The 20,515-nt window shown below is 40.4% G+C and overlaps 2 protein-coding genes across 9 annotated transcripts in view; one reads left to right on the top strand and one right to left on the bottom strand.

Moving 5' to 3' along the window:
* Window positions 1-20,515, top strand: part of METTL21A (methyltransferase 21A, HSPA lysine) — a 47,618-nt gene that overhangs the window by 7,243 nt on the left and 19,860 nt on the right. The window contains exons 3-4 of one of the 6 annotated variants that reach the window (XM_080667593.1): window positions 1,177-1,288; window positions 6,820-8,700. In XM_080667593.1, the coding sequence (XP_080523719.1) occupies window positions 1,177-1,288; window positions 6,820-7,217 (510 nt within the window). In that variant the 3' untranslated portion in view covers window positions 7,218-8,700. Of the gene's footprint in view, window positions 1-1,176; window positions 1,339-2,534; window positions 2,640-6,473; window positions 8,701-20,515 lie in introns of those variants that run through there. The other 5 variants (XM_080667594.1, XM_080667596.1, XM_080667598.1 and 2 more) reach the window with 5 other exon arrangements.
* Window positions 14,549-20,515, bottom strand: part of CREB1 (cAMP responsive element binding protein 1) — a 56,039-nt gene continuing 50,072 nt past the window's right edge. For all 3 annotated transcript variants that reach the window (XM_080667590.1, XM_080667591.1, XM_080667592.1), the window contains one exon: window positions 14,549-16,190. In XM_080667590.1, the coding sequence (XP_080523716.1) occupies window positions 16,046-16,190 (145 nt within the window). In that variant the 3' untranslated portion in view covers window positions 14,549-16,045. The remainder of the gene's footprint in view (window positions 16,191-20,515) is intronic.

Raw genomic sequence — 20,515 nt, 5'->3', positions numbered from 1 at the left:
TACTTCTTCCCCTCCGAGCACTGTTTGTGACAGCGACTTGCCCCCAGCATGTAGCACCACACCTAGGACTCGGTGGCACCGCTTGGTGTAGATACAATTTCACAGATTTTGCATTGTATTAAGGAAGTTAGAGGCACAGTTAGGAATAAAAATCAGTATGTCCTAACCAAATAATACTTCCAGGAACCTAGTCTAAGGTAACTACATGAGAAGTATTCCTACACCAAGTAGTAAAGGTAGACAGTAGCGAGGAATGGGTGAGCCTCCTAAATGCTCACGGAGAAGAGCAAGTGCTAACTAGACCAATAGTAAGTGGCCATGAAAACGAACGATTTTAAAACCAGTGCTGCTGTAGAATTGTATGCAATTGCTAACTCACACGCCAAGTATCCAAAATGTGGCTTGCCGAAACCGGTTTGGCTCAGTGGATAGAGCGTCGGCCTGCGGACTGAAAGGTCCCGGGTTCGATTCCGGTCAAGGGCATGTACCTTGGTTGCGGGCACATTCTCAGTGGGAGGTGTGCAGGAGGCAGCTGATCGATGTTTCTCTCTCATCGATGTTTCTAGCTCTCTATCCCTCTCCCTTCCTCTCTGTGAAATATCAATAAAATATATAAAAAAAAAAAAAAAATGTGGCTAATGCTCACCCTTCGATGCCCCATAATGCATGGCGAGGGCTCCTGCCGGGTGAAGACCAGAGGGAGGCACGCAGCTCCGGGAGCCTTGGGTGCTGCTCCGCTTTGCCTTCTGGGCGGCATTGTGGCCTTGCTGACTTGAGCTTGGCTTAGAAACTGGACATCCCCTTCAGCAGAATCACAGAGACTGTTCATGCCAGAGAGTCTCGGAAGCCTCGAGCGTAAGCAGTGACACATAAGAAACGAATCTTCCCAGATTCAGCAGGACCCTGTGTCGTGTGGGCGGTGTCGTGTGGGCGGTGTCGTGGACCACGGCCGTCCCCATCAGGGCCTGGGGCAGCCGCTCTGTGGGACGCTGTGCCATGCTTGCTCTAGTCTAGGCGGCCACCTCTCGCAGCACCTGCGTTCCGTGTGTGCTGTTCGCCTGGGAGTTGACCCTGGCAGTGGGAGAGGGGTGCGAGGATGTCTCCTGCCCGCGCAGAGCCTACCTGAAACTCCAGCACTTGTTGGCTTCATCATAACCCCCCTGTGTTTTGACGCAGGCTGTCGTCCTCTCCACGTACCTGGAGATGGGAGCCGTGGAGCTCAGGGGCCGCTCTGCTGTGGAGCTGGGTGCTGGAACGGGGCTGGTGGGCATCGTGGCTGCCCTGCTGGGTGAGTGTGACGCGTGAGCTCGAGCCCTTGTGAGTGGAGCTCATCGAGAGGTGCGTCTGCTGTTTTCTTGATGTAAAACCCACTGTGTGTTTCCCCAGACTGGATCCTTTTTCTGCCCCCTGTATTTCTTTATTAGGAGTTATGGGCTACCCGCTGGTGCTCTGAACTCCAATCCAACAAGGCTAAATTCTTCTCTCTCCCTCTCTCTCTTTCTTAAAATATATTTTTATTGATCAGAGAGGAAGGGAGAGAGAGATAGAAATACCAGTGATGAGAGAGAATCATTGATCGGCCACCTCCTGCACTCTTCACACTGGGGATCGAGCCCACAACTGAGGCATGTGCTCTGACCGGAAATTGAACAGTGACCTCTTGATTCATAGGTCGACACTGAGCCATGCAAGCTGCCCCTCCCCGTCTCTTATCTTGTTATTTACACTTCTCATGAAGATTGCTGTGCCCCCTTAATTGCATGATGCTGATAGTATGATCTGAAGGTGACTTGATTTCAAAGAGAACTGTCTTATTCATGTACATAGTTTTTTTTTACAGTTTAGGTGCTTTCCCATACACTGTTGGATTTTAACCCTGGAGGTGGGTAGAACAGAGAGTCTTTTTCCCCCATTGCAAAGTTGGCCCTGCTACTAAAAAAATGTTTTAACGGTATACTGTTTTGAATTGATTAATATCACGGTTTGTCATTATTTTGTCTGCTTGTTTGGTATACAGACGTTAATTTAGGCCTGGAGTATTTTTAAGCCTCGTTAGTATTTGATTTTTCTTTATTCATTATTCATCATCATTCATTATGTCTATAATATCTGGCTCATATAGTTTGCGTTAGGCAATGATGGGATAGCCCAGCTTCTGAGATTCCGTGTGTAATACTCACACTTCAATATTGTCACTTGGGGCTCCTGTTAGAATGCAGTTCTAACAGGAAGGTCTGGCCCGGAGCCTGCAGGTGAGGATGATGCCGACGCCTCCCTGATTTCTGCCCTTCTCCTATCTTCTTTTTCTGTATTCCTTTCTCTGTTTAAATCTTCCTTCCAAAATGTAATGGGGAGCATGGGCAGGTGGTGGTTAAAGTACATGGACACTGATGTAGGCTTCTGTCTGTAGACACAGCACCTGGCCACTGGCAGCCCTTGCTGCTACCCTGCCTTTTGTTCTTCTGGGGTTAGCCCTGTAACAGTCCCGTGTGTGTTAGGTATTATTCTTCAGTTTCATCTTTCAAATGAAACAGGTTCCAGGAGATTAAGCCACTCTCTGAAGTCGTCCTGATCCTTGGGCCCCTGAGACTCAAATGAGGCTCGTCAGACACAGCAACCCAAGTTTTCTTCTTTCCACGACACGGACGTCCCTCTGCTACTAGTAACAGAGGAGTTGACCGGGAGGCAAGCTGAGGCTGCTTCTGTTTCCTCCGGGGAACAAGGGCTTCATGCAAAACTTCACTGGCTGGCCGCCCTTGCTAGTGTGGGTCAGTGGATAGAGCGTCAGCCTGTGGACTGAAGCGTCCCAGGTTCAATTCCTGTCAAGGGCACATGCCCAGGTTTCGGGCTCGATCCCCAGTAGGGGGCGTGCAGGAGGCAGCCAGTCAGTGATTCATCATTGATGTTTCTATCTCTCTCCCTCTCCCTTCCTCTCTGAAATCAATAAAAAAAGAATATTAAAACAAACAAACACAAACTTCACTGGCTGGTATAGTGACACAGTGTGGTGAAGCGCATAGGTTTAGAAGGATACTTGGTTTTGACACGTCTTTTAACTTCCACTAGCTGAGTGACCTTGGGCAAGTTGCTTAACTTCTAAACTGCAATTTCCCTATAACACAAGGAAACAGTCGCACTCTTTGCACACTTATGATCAAATGAGATGTGTGTGGAAATCTGTTAGCTCACTGATTGGCACAAAGTAAATGCTTCACAAGTGTGATTGGCTCTGAGTATTTTTGTTTCTGGTCTAGAAACCTGCACCTGTGGGGCGGGAACGCCAGGATAAGGCTCTTCAAAGACTATCACAGAGCGAGTCGGGGAGTGCCCACTGGTGGAGGGCCGTGTCTGCAGGTGGCTTGAGGGTGTCTGGGGTGGTTTCAGCCAGATGCCAGCCACCAACCTCCACCTGGATATTGTGTTGGCCTCCTCACTGTATTGTAGTCAATAATATACTCAGGTATTATTGACTATATTTCCTAGGCCGTTCTTACATCCCTGTGACTATTTTGTAACTACCAATTTGTGCTTAATTCCTTCACCTCTTTCGCCCAAAGCCTTTTCAAAACAGGACCCATGAGGCCCTGCGTCATCTGCCTCCCTTCCTGTTACTTTTCGTGACCTCATCTCCTCCTGCTTTGTTCCTCATTCACTCATTCCATCCGCTCTCGCCTCCTCCTTCCCTTCCCCTCCGGGCCTTTGCCCTTGCTCTGTTTCCTGCCAGGAACATCCTTCCCCCACGTGCCTGTGCCCGTGCCTTCGGCGACGCCTTCCTTCAGGCCTTGCCTCAGTCTTCTCAAGGCCTTCCCCTTCCACCCCGCCTCGAATTTCACACCCGCCTTCCTTACTGCCGGACATTTCATGTCTCTTTCCTGATTTATTTTTTTCCTTGGTGCATATCTCTCACTAACATACTGGATGGATATTCTTTTTTTTAAAGCCTCTTATTGTCTATTTCCTCACTTGAATGCAGGCTCTGGGAGGGTGGGGGTTTTTGGCCGGTGGCCACTCGAATGTTTGTGGAATTGACAGATGTTCCAGGGGAATGGTCAGCTGTTGTCAGGATCTTATTAAGACTCCTGGAATGCCGAGCAGGTCAGAAGCAGCCTCAGAAATCCCCGAGACAGGCATTAGAGGAGGCCTACATCAAAGAACTATTGAAATGAACACCGAGATGATATACAAATGACTAGATTGCCCCATATTGCGAGCACAGTGCTCTGTGACTGTTAAGAAATCCAGAGCCCTAACTGGTTTAGCTCAGTGGATAGAGCATCGGCCTGCAGACTGAAAGGTCCCAGGTTCGATTCCAGTCAGGGGCATGTACCTTGGTTGCGGGCACATCCCCAGTAGGAGGTGTGGTGTGCAGGAGGCAGCTGATTGATGTTTCTCTCTCATCGATGTTTCTAACTCTCTATCCCTCTTCCTTCCTATCTGTAAAAAAATCAATTAAAAAATATATTTAAAAAAATGAAATCCAGAGATAGCCCTAGCCAGCTTGGCTCAGGGGATAGAGCATCACCCTGTGGACTGAAGGGTTATGGGTTCGATTCTGGTTAAGGGCATATGCCTGGGTTGCGGGCTCGATCCCCAGTAGGGGGCGTGCAGGAGGTAGCCGATCAGTGATTCTCTCTCATCATTGATGTTTCTATCTCTCCCTCTATCTTCCTCTTTGAAATCAATCAACATCTACACTAATAAAAGAGAAACATGCAAATTGACCATCACTCCACTACGCCCAGCAGCCAATCAGGAGTGAATATGCAAATTAACCCAACAAAGATGGTGGTAGCCATGGAGCTGGAGCAAGCAGGAGGCTTGGGTTGTCCCCAGTGATGGAGGAAGCCAAGCTTCCTGCCCACCCTGGCCTCTGCTTAAAGCTACAAAGTTTCAATTATAGAAGATAAATAAATCCCAGATACCTGCTTCCAGCTGGCCCCGGCCTCCACTCAAGGAGGTGCTGAAAAAAAAAAGAAAAAAAGGAAGGGCTAGGAGCTTGGGTTGCCGGGGGTGTGTGGCCAGCCTGCAAACAGCCATTAGCCCCTCACCCAGGCTGGCCAGGCACCCCAGTGGGACCCCCCCCACCCTGAAGGGGCTGTGGCCAGCCTGAAAACAGCCATCAGCCCCTCACCCAGGCTGGCCACACCCCCATGGCCCGATCCCTCTAAACAGGTAGTCGAACATCCCTTGAGGGGCCCCAGATTGGAGCGGGTGCAGGCTGGGCTGAGGGACAACCCCCCCCCCCCCCCGACCCGTGCATGAATTTTGTGCACCGGGCGTCCTCTAGGGTGTGTGTGTGTGTGTGTGTGTGTGTGTGTGTGTGTGTGTATGAAATCCAGAGATAAAGTTCTGAGTCGAACTGGGAAAGGCTGTCTGTGATTTCAGGAGAGATGAAGGATCACTGACTCCCGCTCTCAGGCAGCATGCTGCCTAGCAATGGACAGACAAAGCGGTAGGTCCGTGCTTGTAACATCTGACAACTGGAACATTCTCAGTCTCACACTCAGGACTGTAAATGTCAGAGTGAATTACATACCGTCCTAGCCTAGTGTTGCAGCTCAAGATAAGAAACCTTAAGTATAGCTGCCTCTGAAATGGTGCTGACCACAGCAGCTCCGGAATCTGGGGGGATTACCCGTGAAGATAACAAACTGAAGAAGGGGGCAAATGGGAACTTTAGGAAAGAATGAAACAGAATTTCAAATTCCAGAATTGATAGGGCTAAAATTAAACAGGATTGTACATGCTATGTTGTTATTCTAATGTAGATGAACAGGGTCGTTTCAGGGCTGAATTTTTGTGGTGCTTCATTTTAAGGGTTCAGCCTCTCACATATATTGGTTGAAAAAATTGGTAGATCTTTTGTTCACAGTAAAAACCCACAAGAAAGAGATTAGTAAAATATTGCCTCACTAATTTTATACACTGCATGTGGAAACCTAGCACTTAGAGGACATGCTCCCACATTTTAACCTACAGCACTTTAATACAACCTAGTAATTTCTTTTCAAATTGCAAGAGAATGATTATTTAGAAAGTTACAGAGGTAGTAGAAGTGAGCCAGCTGGGCTGCGTGGGCTCAGGAAACAAGTTACAGAGGCAGGAGAAGGGCCCTTGGATCTTAGGAGAGAGAAAGGCGAAAGTAAAAGGCCTGAGGGCGGGGGGGGGGGGCAGGGAGAGGAGGAAGGGGAAGGCAGGGGTATGCTTCTGAGAGCCAGAGAGTACACCACAATCTGGTAACTTCTAAGTTGACCATTTTCCAATAATCACGTGTGCACGTGCACACGCGCATACACACACACTCGTAACATGAATACATATAGATTGGCTGCTTTATAACAACATAAGAAGTAGACTAGGATTTCTTAGTAGCCAGTTAATCTCCTCCTTGATTCTTTTTAAAGCTTTAATCCCAGAAAGTAGCCCTTCCCTGTTTCTGCTATCTTGTCATCTTCATAATCATTTGCTCCCAGATTTTTTCATTGTTGGATTCCGTTTCACCCAGAAGCCTACTGACTCCAAGATTGCGACCTAATTAATGAAACGTAGAGGTAGACGCCTCTGGAGGGAGGGCCAGGTCTGCCTGCAGCATTGAGAAGCCCCCGCTTGCTGTCACTTGGGACCCTGCATTTTATAAGGTTCACTTTTACAGTAGGCTGTGCAGAAGGAGCCACTGATCATTGTTCTAATCTGCAACCACCCTGAAGGGCGTGATCTGCACATCAGGTGGAATATCTACAGACACCCACCCTGCCGTTGAACTTGACCGAGACCTATTAGTTGTACTGATGTGAAATTACTTTCTGTCCCACGTTCTAGGTGCTCAGGTGACTATCACGGATCGAAAAGTAGCATTAGAATTTCTTAAATCAAATGTTGAAGCCAACTTACCTCTGCATATCCAACCCAAAGCCGTGGTTAAGGAGCTGACTTGGGGACAGAATTTGGGGAGCTTTTCACCTGGAGAGTTTGACTTGATACTTGGAGCTGATATCATATATTTAGAAGAAACATTCACAGACCTTCTTCAAACTTTGGCGCATCTCTGTGGCAACCACTCCGTGATTCTTTTAGCTTGCCGAATCCGCTATGAACGGGATAACAACTTCCTAGCGATGCTTGAGAGGCAATTTACTGTGAGTAAGGTTCACTATGATCCTGAAAAAGATGTACATGTTTACAAAGCCCAGAAGAGAAACCAGAGGGAGGGCTTGTAGTTGGCTGTAATTTATAGGAATGTTGTCATTAAATGTGTCAATTAAGGTCTTAGCCGGGGAATCTAACCGTGTTTAATGAAATGGCTTACTGTACAAAAAGTCTAACCAAAGGTTCTGGAGGAACAAACTGCTGTGAGTTTATAGTCATTATTTCACTCACTGTGAAACTCCGTTAACGTTAAGAGGAAGTGTTAGCTTTGGTTCATGTTTCTGTATCCCGTATGCTCCCTCCTGATAAGAGGTTTTCACCGATACCATGAAGGGCTGGCGTAATGGCATCTTCAAAGCAGTGAGCGTGCTTTGCTTTAGTGAGAGCCTAAATCATGCAAATCACCTTAAACACATTCTGAGATATATGTTTAGCTCATTTTTCTAATTTTCTGAATATAAGACAAGGTTTAACATACATTCCCTGAGCTGTTAATGCTGTTGAAACCTTTTGTCTGCCCGTCTCGGTCTTAAATACTTTTGAGATTGGGATGCAAGTTTTCTGCAGTCTCAAGCATGCTTTTTGGATTAATCTCAGATGTAGGTATATGAACAAAGGAATCAGTAAAAATAACGTTTTACTTTTGAAAGCATGTAAAATCTTGGACCTCCACGTGCTGTGACTAGGTTATCGTCTTCAATCTAAGCCGTAGCTTTTCCCTTCACCTTTCCCCTTTCTCAGATGTTTTCGTAGTTCTTTCTTAGGCTTTCCCTGCCTCCTCAGAGTGCATAGGATGACAATGAAAGTTTTAAATCTCACCCCTCCATGAGAGGTCAGTCTCCAAGGATAAGTTCCTTCCATAATGTACTTGTCATTGCTTGTTTAGATTCCTCAGAACACTGTAAGCTTCCTGAGGACCACGAATGCTCTGCCTTTCATTTTGCCTCCCCAATGTCTAGTAGTAAATTTGTTGAGTGAAAAAGACATTCCATTTAGACGATATTGATCTTTGGGTTAAATGATTGCTACATTGTTTCATGATTATCTTTGACAGGCTTGATGAAGTTGTGATAGACTTGATGAAGTCGCACACACCACATCCCCGTCCTTTTTTTATTATGTAAAAGCTTAACAAATGCAGACCACAAAAACAATCTCAGTATGGTGTTTGATATTAGAGGTAGATTTCCTTTGTAAAACATCAGAAACAAGACCTCCTCCTTCCTTTTAACCTTTGACAAGAGTATCTTGGATATGAAAATACCTGCCACATTATTTTCTGCATATTGTAAATAGAGGATTTACTTTAATAAAGGTGAATTAAAGCCCTAGCCGGTTTGGCTTAGTGGATAGAGTGTTGGCCTGTGGGACTGAAGGGGCCCAGGTTCGATTCCTGGTCAGGGCAAATGCCCAGATTATGGGCTTGATACCCAAGTGGGGGGCATGCAGGAGGCAGCCGATCAATGATTCTTATATTTGATGTTTCTATCTCTCCCTCCCTTACTCTCTAAAATCAATAAAAATATATTTAAAAATAAAGGTGAATTAAAAGTTCTGAGTGTTCTGTGATGTATCAGTTCAACACAATTCTGATAGATGCCCAAGAAATAAATACCCACTGTTTACCAAATCCATAAAATGCCAGTATTGTACATGAATGTGGTCTTTTAAAACAAGTAAAATAAGAGCCCTGCAATATCAGCACTAACGAAGGGCCAATCACATTCAGGCATGCTATTAGAAATCATTATATTAATTGGAATTCACCTCCTTTGCTTTAAAATCCCTAAACTTTGGCCTGGCCAGCATGGCTCAGGTTGAGCATCGACCTATGAACCAGAAGGTGATGGTTCAATTCCTAGTCAGGGTATATGCCCAGGTTGTGGGCTTGATCCCCAATGTGGGCATGTAGGAGGCAGCTGATCAATGATTAATGATTCTTATCACTGATGTTTCTTTCTCTCCCTTTCTGAAATCAATAAAATAATATATACATATCTATATACACACACACACACACTTTGAATGATATAAGTAAAATGATTTGGGGTGGAGAGCTTCAAGATGCGTAGATGCTCTAGAAAGAAAGCACTGATAAGGTTGTTTTACATTTTCATAAAGCATTATAAGCCCTGGCCAGGTAGCTCAGTTCATTCATGTCCGTTGTCCCTATTAACATCACCCTTTCACTCTCAAAAATGTCTGTCTGTGTAATAAATTATGTGGTGGCCCCTCTTTGTAGAAGAAAAATTAAGTCAGATAATTCCTTTAATACAATGGCAGGTGTAACAGGCTTCATAAACACATTGTGACAATTTAGAAGTACTTAGAATAAATGCAACTTATGTTTTCAGAAACTGAGTCAATAGTATGAGTCTTTTATTCATATGCTTTAAGCAAGGAGCAGATTAAACACATTCCCTCCTTTTATATGATCACAGAACTTCAGAATTATAAGGGGACCTGAGAAGTTAGCAATTATTGTTCTTCCAATGCAAACATGCGTTTTATGACATCAGAGATAGTTGGTCACGTCTCCCATTGGTTGTCTCAATATAGCAGTAACATCTCCGAATCTTCAAATAGGCACTGTTCAATCTTACTGAACAAAGAAATCTGGTGCTAAAAATTAGGAAGACAGTAAAATTAACTGAAGATATGTTCTTGTTGCTTGAATTAGTTTCCTGTTGCTCTGCAACACAAGCTTGTGATAGATTCTAACATAACTTGCTCATTTAACAAAATAATAAACGTTAAGTCCAAGAAAATATAGCTTAACACTACTAGCAAAAAACAAGAGACCCCATCCCCAAAAAAGAGACTTTTGAGTTTTTAAAAGCATGTTTTATGTGACTGCACATAAATGTGTGTAAAAGGGCAATGACAGTTTTTACCACAAAGATTACAGTAAGAAAAAGCACTTTATGACAATATTTCACAAATTCACAAGGATCACTTTAATATACAAAGCAATGCTACCATTCTGAACACAAAGCAGCTATGTACATAGTGTTAATAAAATGCTTTATAATTCAGTACATTTCTTTACACAGATAAAGCACAAAAAGATTTAAGTAAAAAAATTAAAACAGGGATGTTTCTAGAATGTAGGAAATTGTATTAGAAATGTATTTTCCTCATTATAGTTCTTTATTTAGTATTCAACTCCAATAGCAACATCAGAGTTGAAATCAATACCCTGTTTTGTGCTGATAATTTTTGGGGGAGGTATTTGTTAACCCCAGTCCTCAAAGGAAAACCAAAAAAAGCAAACACCTTTCTCTCTAGAAACTTCCCTGATTATTGTTTCTAAAAATTTTCAAGTGATACATCCAGGTTAGGATAATTCCTTTTTGGGGTGGGGATGATAACCAACATGTGGACAAATCAGTTAGGGACAACTTTACATTGGAAAACTGCTAACTAGCACTCTTCTTTGCCACCCCTAATAAATCTATACTCACAGAAAATGCTGACAAATTATTTCCCACTTTTAATATAAATAATTTTATTACACACACAAATTGGAGTGGCACCTGGATAAAAATACGTCTATAAAGCATTTACCGATTCAATTTTAAAAACATAAGAAAATAAAACCTCCCAAACACAATGCTAGATCATTTCACTTGGCCAACTAACGTAAGATCGTTATCTGCAGGGATTTTCTCCCGTCCTTACCAATTTTTCAACTAGCTCAGGTTTACTTTCACATCTCTGAAATGCTTCTCAGACAGAAGCTTGGAAATGCTAACTTCTGTAGGCAAGTATTAAATAATGCCTGTATAAAGTAGCTAACGTTTGAATTTCCTACTGCTTGACGCTTTTCAAAGACATTTTCTGAAGACTGTTCCTTTTCCTTTTTCTTGCTGGTGAGAATTAAAAATGTATCGTTATACCAAGCTAGGACCTGCACCCACAGTACCAGAATGCAGACAGGTCAATATTTTCTCTGTGCTAAACAACTCTGCCTGTTTTATAATATCAATTTTGTTTCACAGGCTTTGTTCTATCCCCCCCCCACCCTATTTTTATTTTTTTAAAAAATAAATTTCAAGCTAAAACACCTGAAATATAATCCCTCCATTCAAACGTTATCTGGTCCCTCTTGAAGTCTGCCCCTGAGGACACATACAAAGGCTTAAGCTACATTCACTAATCAGTAAGAACTTACCATGAGCATGAGACAGATGGAACTGCAGCACCCTGTTTGATTTATTTGAAATTCTTCCATACTGACTCAGCTTCAGGATATGTTCAACCCCGCAGGGATTAGTGCCTCTCTTAGCCAATGATTCTAGAAAGTCAAGGAAACCAGTTCCTAGTACATACAGTGACTGTGCAGTCAACTTAAAAAAGTCAACACATCAACATTAAAAGTATTCAAGATGTATGAAGTCACTTCAAGTAAGCCACTCACAAGTTCTGGTTGTGCTTTGTACAACGGAGTGAGCAAATGCTATCCCACCACTCTTCATCTAAAGGCTTACTAAGCACACTTCTTTCTCCCTCCTCATCTGAAATCAGTCAAATTTAGGCAGCATCTCTTTGATGTTAACCAGGCCAATTTTAAGTGAAATAAATTTAGTCAAATGATTACATGTGGCCTCCACTATGACAATAATTGCCTTGAAAATTCTTTTACCATTCTGGACAAATCCATGGATATCTTGGCATCCTATAGACAGTATTAATGTTGGGGTGAGGATGAGACACTCATTTAAAATTGGAAATATTTATTCACTTGAGTTGCTTTTCTTTCTATCTTTATCCAAGATGAAAAAGAATAAGGACCTCATATTCTAATTAATGGGGCTAGACAAATCTAATTTACTGGTATTTTTCTTTTACAACTATAATGCTAGACTGCAGGTGCTAAAATATTTTAATCAATGAAAAGTTTTCATTTTGAAATCCCATTATTTGAAGAAAGGAGAAAGACATAAAAAGTCAGTTGACAATTAATTGATGAGGGAATTTCTCAAGTTGATAATACCCAAACCGGGTAATTTTTAAAAGTGCAAGTTACACCAAACATTTACAAAGAATATAATGTCAATATAATCCAAACAAATATACAACTTTTGTATTAAGTCAATGGGAAACAATATACCAACAGTCTTCAGGGCTACAAAGGCAATAAAATAAAGCCTCTTGAAAATAACTAAAAATGTATATAGTTACTGTTTCTAAAACACACTTTAATGAAAAAAAATCTTAACTTTAAGATATAAGCTTTATTTAATCCTGCAAAACGAAGCAGCTTTTTTTATCTTCAAAATAAAGAGACAAATTTATGCTGACTGTATCTGATCACAGAGTTTAAAACATATTAAAAATGAAAAGAAGAAATCTAGATTGAAGTCACTTCAAGTAAGTAAAAGCATCCTGGTTTAAACTTATTTCTTCCTAAGCCTTTGTATGATTCCACATGTCACCTGAATGGTCAGAATGATACTAGGGATTTAGGCCTGAGAGACAGAGAGAAACTTCAGCCAGATGACTTCCGATTGGACAGCCTGCCTGGCTGGCATTGTGCTTTCAGATACTAGCACTGCTGCTGACCTTCCATCAAAACACATTTTCTGACAAAATCCCTGCTCAAATGAAAAGACCAAAATTCCTCCCCCAGGATGATTTCTTAAGTATGAGTGGTACCTTCTAGAAGCTATCTTTAAATGTTCTTACCACTATTATAGCTGCCAGAGACAAAGCATAAAAACCAAATACTCTGGGGTGGAGGGAGTTTTCAAGTGACTAGTAACATGTTTAAAAGTATCAAGCCAAAGAAAACGAATAATAATAATTAAAAAAAACACTTGGAAGAAAATTAGAAGACAAAAATCAATCATGAGTGCTGGAGTAATGCAGTCCAAGAAACTACCAAAAGGTATGCAATAGAACACGCAAAAATGTAAAATTTCATCTAACCTCAATATACTATAATACTCGGCATTCCTGACTTAAGAGCTCTCAGAGCTTCAGATTATATACTGTATGTATATATATATGTACACATATATCATACAAATGCCATTCCCCCCCCCAAGAATATCTAAAGAACAGAGCACCTATGACAGTATTATGGTTGCCAATATGGTACTTGAGTTTGAAAAAGAATGAACTTAAAATTACATCTGATATCAATTTTTTAATGTGAACACATTGGATCTAGCCCTTTCTAAACCACTTTTCAGTTAAACACTATCAAAGCTTGAAAACTAATAAGAGTAATATCAAAAATAAACCCCTCCCACTTCATTTTTATTAGTTAATCTGTCCTATAGATAAAAGTGCCACATGGCCCTATGTTTGCAAAGTGATACCAAACTATTTTCTAGGCAAATCAGTAGCATATGTACAAATTCCTATGATAACATTTCCATTCCCTTTTGGCCAATATGAAGAGAAAAAAACAATTATTACTGGTAACATGGCCATTTATGTCCTTGGCTACAATATTTTTTTCATTATGTCATTTTCTTAATAAAAATTCTCAAAGTTGCATGCATAAAAACTAACCTTTCCTCCAATTCTTGTTTAAAAAAAAAAAAAAAGGTCTGCACAAAAGATGCTTAATTTCTATAAACTGAAATCTTCAAGTCTCTCCAAGGGTCTAAAACAGATTTAGCAACAGAATACATTTGTTATCTCACCATTTAAGTAATTGACTTCAAACCAGTGCAATCATCCTCAAGGTATAAAGGACCCGGTCTTTATAACTTACAAATCCAACCAGCTAATATGGAAGTGATTGCCTTGATTCATCAGGGACTAAGAGGACCATCAAATTTCTAATGAAATAGAAAGCCTAGCTTTTGAAAAACATATAAATTTCATTTACAACTTGCTAAATAATAGGCAATTTTCATTTATAAAGCTTATGACATTCAAAATGTTCACTTTGACTAATTACAAAAGAATTCTAGTTGGTGAACAAATTTGTGATTTTGCTTGGTTTCTGTTAAACCAGTTTTGGAAAATGACATCTCTAATACTGGTATAGAAGTAATTTTTATACTATATTATTCCCCATTAGCTCAGCAGGATAAACATCAATCTTTACAGTTGTTTGAAAGCCTTCTTGAAAATCTGGTATATTGTCCAAATACACTATATCACTCAATTCTTAGAATGATGCTCCTTCATAAACTCTGTTCATCCTTGAAAAAAGACAGTGGTTTGTTACAAACAAAAATATACCTTTTACAAATATTAATTAAAAATTTTACTTTTAAAAATGGACCCAATAATTAACACCCATCTGCATATTTTAACACATTAACAAAGTAAACTTTAAAAAATAACCCATAACTAAACATAAAATATTAATTTTCTTGACTCTCTTCTAAAAGAAATAACCTCAAATGAGAAATGATATCTAACATGTCAGTCTCCAATTTTTAAAATCCACCTTAGTTTTATTTTTCTTTTATTAGTCTTATTTTTCTATTAAAGAATAATTTTTAGATTTATCAGGCTTAGAGATAAAATGAATAATTAACAAAAAGTAGTATTGGAAACAATGTATGATACATACAAGCACAGACTGTTCTAGTCAGGAGTTAAAAAAGGTATCTCCTTTATAGAATGACAAAGACTATACTAGCATAGCATACTGGAAACTGAAAGCATAATTATCCTTTTTAGAAGAAAACGAATACTTTGCAAGAATGATAATCTAAATGTTGTAGAGTACAGCAGTCATTCAAACATGTCTGAAGAAAATTACTTCCCTTGTCACATCTAATAGTGTACTTTTCTGTCACATCTAATAGTGTACTTTTCAGAGCTATATTTTTACAACTTCATTAAAAAAATTCAGTAGAGATATTCTGTTAAAGTATGTTAATATGGAAAAGATTTAAAATAAGTATTTTCCTACACATTTTATAAACCAACACATCACTTTGCTTTACTTAACATTTTGAAGGCTTTCCTATTGGTGGTATAATGTAAGTGCAAATGGGAACAGTTTAATTAGAAATGGTTTTTAAGTAAATGAGTGACAATATAAATATTTTTGAAGGCGATGACAAAAGCATTTATTTAAAAACCTTGCTATATAACTCAGAGGGCTGGTTTGAGTAAAGCATCTTTTTACTAAGAATTTTGAACTAACTAAAACAAAATTTGTACTAACATTTATTTCAATTTAATTTAAAATTAAAATACCATGCCTTTTCATTCAGTTGGTTACTTCTTTTAATGTGTTCAAAAATGTTGGACACATACAGAACTAAATTAAGAAGCAACAACTGCCCTATAGAAGAGCTGTAGTTAATACAGAATGTTTTTAAGAATCAAGGATGTTTTCAGTATTGAAGAGATTGTACATGAAAAGCACTCCAAATTCATTCTTACTTTCTTCAACACCATTCTTCAGAGGGTATTTCTTTTAATGATTTTACATAATTCACAATGAAAATGTAGAAACATCAATTTGGCAATCACTTCTTCATTGCACCTTACTTACTTTATGCATGTGGCCCACACACATTACTTCAGCTCAAGAGGCTGGGGTAATTCTGTCCCTAAGGCAATCAAGGCGCTCAGCACAAACCTTGAAATCATTAAAAAAAATTTTCTTTTCCTCATTTCCCCCATCAATTTACAAAGACAATCAATTATTACTTCTTGAGGAGGATGGGGGATGAACTGCAGAAGTTTCTTCATGATTCCTGGTGCTGAAAACTTCTTGAAGGGAGAAGTGGAGGAGGTGTAGGAACATTCACAGTTTAATGCAAAAGCACAAACGAATGAAATTCTGTAGTTGCTTTCAGGCAGTTTTGCGCATAGAAAAAAAGAAATGTTTAGAAAATAAAATGTTTATTTTGTCTTTCTGGTTGTGGCCAAGCCAGTTCTTTGTCCAATGTAACAGTGAGATTTAAATCCCAAATTAATCTGATTTGTGGCAGTAAAGGTCCTTAAGTGCTTTTAGCTCCTCAATCAGTGTCTTGTTTTGGTTTTCAAGCACTGCCACTCTGTTTTCTAAACACTTCACATATTCTTTCTTCTTTCTACGACACTCTCGTGCTGCTTCCCTATAAGCAACAAAAAGGAAATATTATGTAACATTTCTGTATCACTTATTTTGGGTTGGAATACATTTCATTTTTAAAGAGTTAGCTCATGTCATTTTAATATATTATAAATTTAGCATTTGAAAGAAATACAGAATGAATTGGAAATTGCCTTATATAAAACATTTAATTTTAATATACCACAGAAGTTTGATTCAAAACACCCCAAATGTGAAAACTCCACAACCAAAAGGGCTGAACAATCACTTAAAAATTGTATTTTTAAATGTTTATTAAAATGTTCTGCATCATACGTATAAAACTTGAAATTCTATGAATATCAGTAACTACCAAGTGATTAAAGCAAATTTTAAGTGTGAAAAATCATCCTTTAAATCAGGGGTGGGGAACCTTTTTTTTGCCACGGGCCATTTAGATATTTGTAACATCATTTGCAGGCCACACAAAATTATCAACTTAAAAATTAGCCTGCTATATTTGGTCAAATAATTAATTAACTCACCCTTAATGCCTTGGCAGGGCCAGACCAAATGATTTCATGGGCCTTATATGGCCCGCAGGCTGGACATTCCCCATCCCTGCTTTGAATAGAAAGATCTCACAAACTCATTATTTCAAGGCATTTAAAAAAATCTAACACAGATCTCTTCAACAAATGATATTGAGAAAACACACAAAAGAAGACAGTTGGACCCTTATCTTATACCATATACTAAATTTAAATAAAAATGGATTAAAGACCTAAACACCAAGACCTAAAACTATAACACCTCTAGAAGAAAACAGTGAAAAGCTTTAAGACAACTGGGTTAGGCAGTGATTTCTTGGCTATGTCACCAAAAGCACAGGAAACAAAATAAAAGTAAATATGAAAGCAAATATGAAAATGTGACTACATCAAACTTAAAAACTTCTGCACATCAAAGAACACAATGAACAGAGTAAAAGAGCTACCTATAGAATAGGGGAACATTTGCAAATTATATGGAGTTAATATTCAGAATATACAAAGGACACCTACAACTCAACAACAAAGTAACTGGATTAAAAAATGGGCAAAGGATTTGAATAAACATTTATCCAAAGATATACAAATGGCCAACAAGCATATAAAAAAAAAAAATGCTCAATATCAATCTAATCGGAGAGGAGAAACCAAGATGGCGGCATAGGTAAACACCTAAACTGCTGCCTCGCACAACAATTTCAAAACTACAACTAAAAGACAGAACGGACACCATCCAGAACCACAGGAAAGCAGGCTGAGTGAAAATTCTACAACTAGAAGGAAGGAGAAAAGCTCACAGAGAATTGGAGGTACGGCAAAGGGGCTTTGTGCGCGCAGAGAGGAAGGGCGGCTGAGAGCTTGGCTGACTTCCTCTGGCGGAAGGGGGAAGGAAGCCTCGGACCGCGAGCTGGGAAAGGCAGAAGTCTGAAGGCGCACACGGGCCAGTGCGCACAAAGGCTGCGGAGGTAGCCATAGGCTTTCCCTAGTGAAAGGGAGTCAGAGGATCCTGACTGAGCCCCAGTTCTGACTGCAGTTAACCCCGGTTCCAGGCGAGCCCCTGGGGACCCACGCTTTTGTAGGGGGAGTCTGGACTCTCGGGCGGAGACTCAGGAGCCGGGGAAGGCGGAGGACTGAAAGTGCGCACACGCGCCGCGCCGGTGCGCACAAAGGCTGCGGGGGTTGCCACAGGCTTTCCCTAGTGGAGGGGAGTCAGAGGATTCTGACTGCACCGAGCCCCAGTTCTGACTGCAGTGAACCCCAGTTCCAGGCGAGCCCCTGGGGACCCACGCTCTTGTGGGGGGAGTCTGGACTCTCAGGCGGAGACTCGAGCTGGGGAAGGCGGAGGACTGAAAGCGCACATGCGCGCAGGGGCGGGGCTGACAGGAAGCCAAGACTGAGACTCCACCCCATCCAAGCTGAGCACAGAGGCTATTGCAATTTGGCAAGTCTAATCCTATAAGGCTGTCTCCAGCACCGGGCTTCTCCCAGCATAGACATAGCTGATCCTTACAGCCAACTGGCCCGGAGGTCAATTCTTCCCAGTGATACCAACAACAATAAAGACTTAATTACAACAAGGCTGTACACACAGTCCACAAAGGGGTGCACCAAGAGTGTCCACCTCAGGTTAACTGGGGAAGCAGACCCACTGGGCCATATTGGAAACCTAGCACAAATATCTACCTTACCAACTCAGGGATTCAGTGAAAATGCGGGGTCAAAGAATCAGATCACAAACGAAAGAAATGGAGGAAAACAAACGACTGGATATAGAATTCAAAACCACCGTTATAAGACTTTTTAAGAATATCCTAGAAAAGGCCGATAAATATAACGAGACCCTCGAAGATATGAAAAAGGACCAACTAGAAATTAAACATACACTGACTGAAATAAAAAATATTATACAGAGACCCAGAAACAGAATAGAGGAACACAAGAATCAAGTCAAAGAATTGAAATACAAAGAAGCAAAAAACACTCAACCGAAAAAGCAAAAAGCAAAAAAAAAAATCCAAAAAGTTGAAGATAATGTAAGAAGACTCTGGGACAACTTCAAGCGTACCAACATCAGAATTATGGGGGTGCCAGAAGAAGAGAGAGAGCAAGATACTGAAAACCTATTTGAAGAAATAATGACCGAAAACTTCCCCCACCTGGTGAAAGAAATAGACTTACAAGTCCAGGAAGCCCACAGAACCCCAAACAAAAGGAATCCAAAGAGGACCACACCAAGACACATCATAATTAAAATGCCAAGAGCAAAAGACAAAGAGAGAATATTAAAAGCAGCAAGAGAAAAACAGTTAATTACCTACAAGGGAGCACCCATACGACTGTCAGCTGACTTCTCAACAGAAACTATGCAGGCCAGACGGGAGTGGCAAGAAATTTTCAATGTGATGAATAGCAAGAACCTACAACCAAGATTACTCTACCCAGCAAAGCTATCATTCAGAATTGAAGGGCAGATAAAGAGCTTCACAGATAAGAAAAAGCTGAAGGAGTTCATCACCACCAAACCAGTACTATATGAAATGCTGAAAGGTATTCTTAAAGAAGAGGAAGAAGAAAAAAGTAAAGAGAAAAAATTATGAACAACAAATACATATCTATCAACAAGCCAACCTAAAAATCAAGTGAATTAAAAACCTGAGGAGCAGAATAATCTGGTGAATATAATAGAATCAGGGGCATAGAAAGGGAGTGGGCTGATAATTCTCAGGGGGAAAGGGGTATGGGGGGGTTCATGAAGAGAATGGACAAAAATCATACACCTATGGATGAGGACAGTGGGGGGGAGGTAAGGGCAGAAGGTGGGGTGGGAAAGGGGTGGAGGGGAGCTATGGGGGGAAAAAGGAGAAATAATTGTAATAATCTGAATAAAGATTTATTTAAAAAAAATATCAATCTAATCGTTAGAGAAATGCAAATCAAAACTATAATGAGGAATACCCTCACAGCCATTAGGACTACTATAAAACAACAACAAAAAACAAAAGCAAATAACAAGTGTTGATGGGGATGTGAAGAAAGTTGAAAACTTGTGCACTGTGGTAAGAAGGTAAGACAGTGCAGCCAGTATAGAAAACACTATGGCAAATCCTCAAAAAATTAAAAAGAGATTGTCACATGGCTCAGCAATCCCACTTTGGGGAATACACCCAAAAGAATTTAGAGAAGGATGCTGAAGAGACATTTGCACACCCATGTTCCTAACAGCACTGTTCACTATAGCCAAGAGATAGAAGGAAAGCAACCCAAATATTGATTCACAGATGAACACGTTTTTAAAATGTGGTGTATATATAAACAATGGGATATTATTCAGCCTTAAAAATGAAGGAAATCCTGTCACACGCTACAACACGGATGAATCCTGAGGACATGATGCTAAGTAAAATAAGCAGTCACAGACAAATACTTTATGACTGCACTTCTATGAAGTATCTAAAGTAGTCAAACTCATTAAAACAGAAAGGAGAATGGTGACTGCCAAGGACTAGAGAAGGAGGGGGAAATAAGGGAAGCTGTTTATTATGAAGTATAAGATTTGCAAGATGAAACAGTTCTGGAAGTCTGTTGCACAATAATGTGAATATACTTAACACTATTGAGCCTGTATACTTAAAAAATGGCTAAGATGGCAAACTTCATGTTTTCTTACCAAGATTAAAAATAAATTTTTTTAAAATCTAAGAGATTAAAAGTAATAAATATTTTTAGCAAGCTATTAAGTCACTAGCCTGTGAATATGTTATCTGACAAGGTAAAGGAGAAGTATGGTTGCAGACAGAATTAAGGTTCTTAATCAGCT

The sequence above is a fragment of the Plecotus auritus genome (genome assembly GCF_963455305.1).
Source record: "Plecotus auritus genome assembly, chromosome: 5".
Lineage (NCBI taxonomy): Eukaryota > Metazoa > Chordata > Mammalia > Chiroptera > Vespertilionidae > Plecotus > Plecotus auritus.
This window is presented reverse-complemented; position numbering and strand designations above follow the sequence as displayed.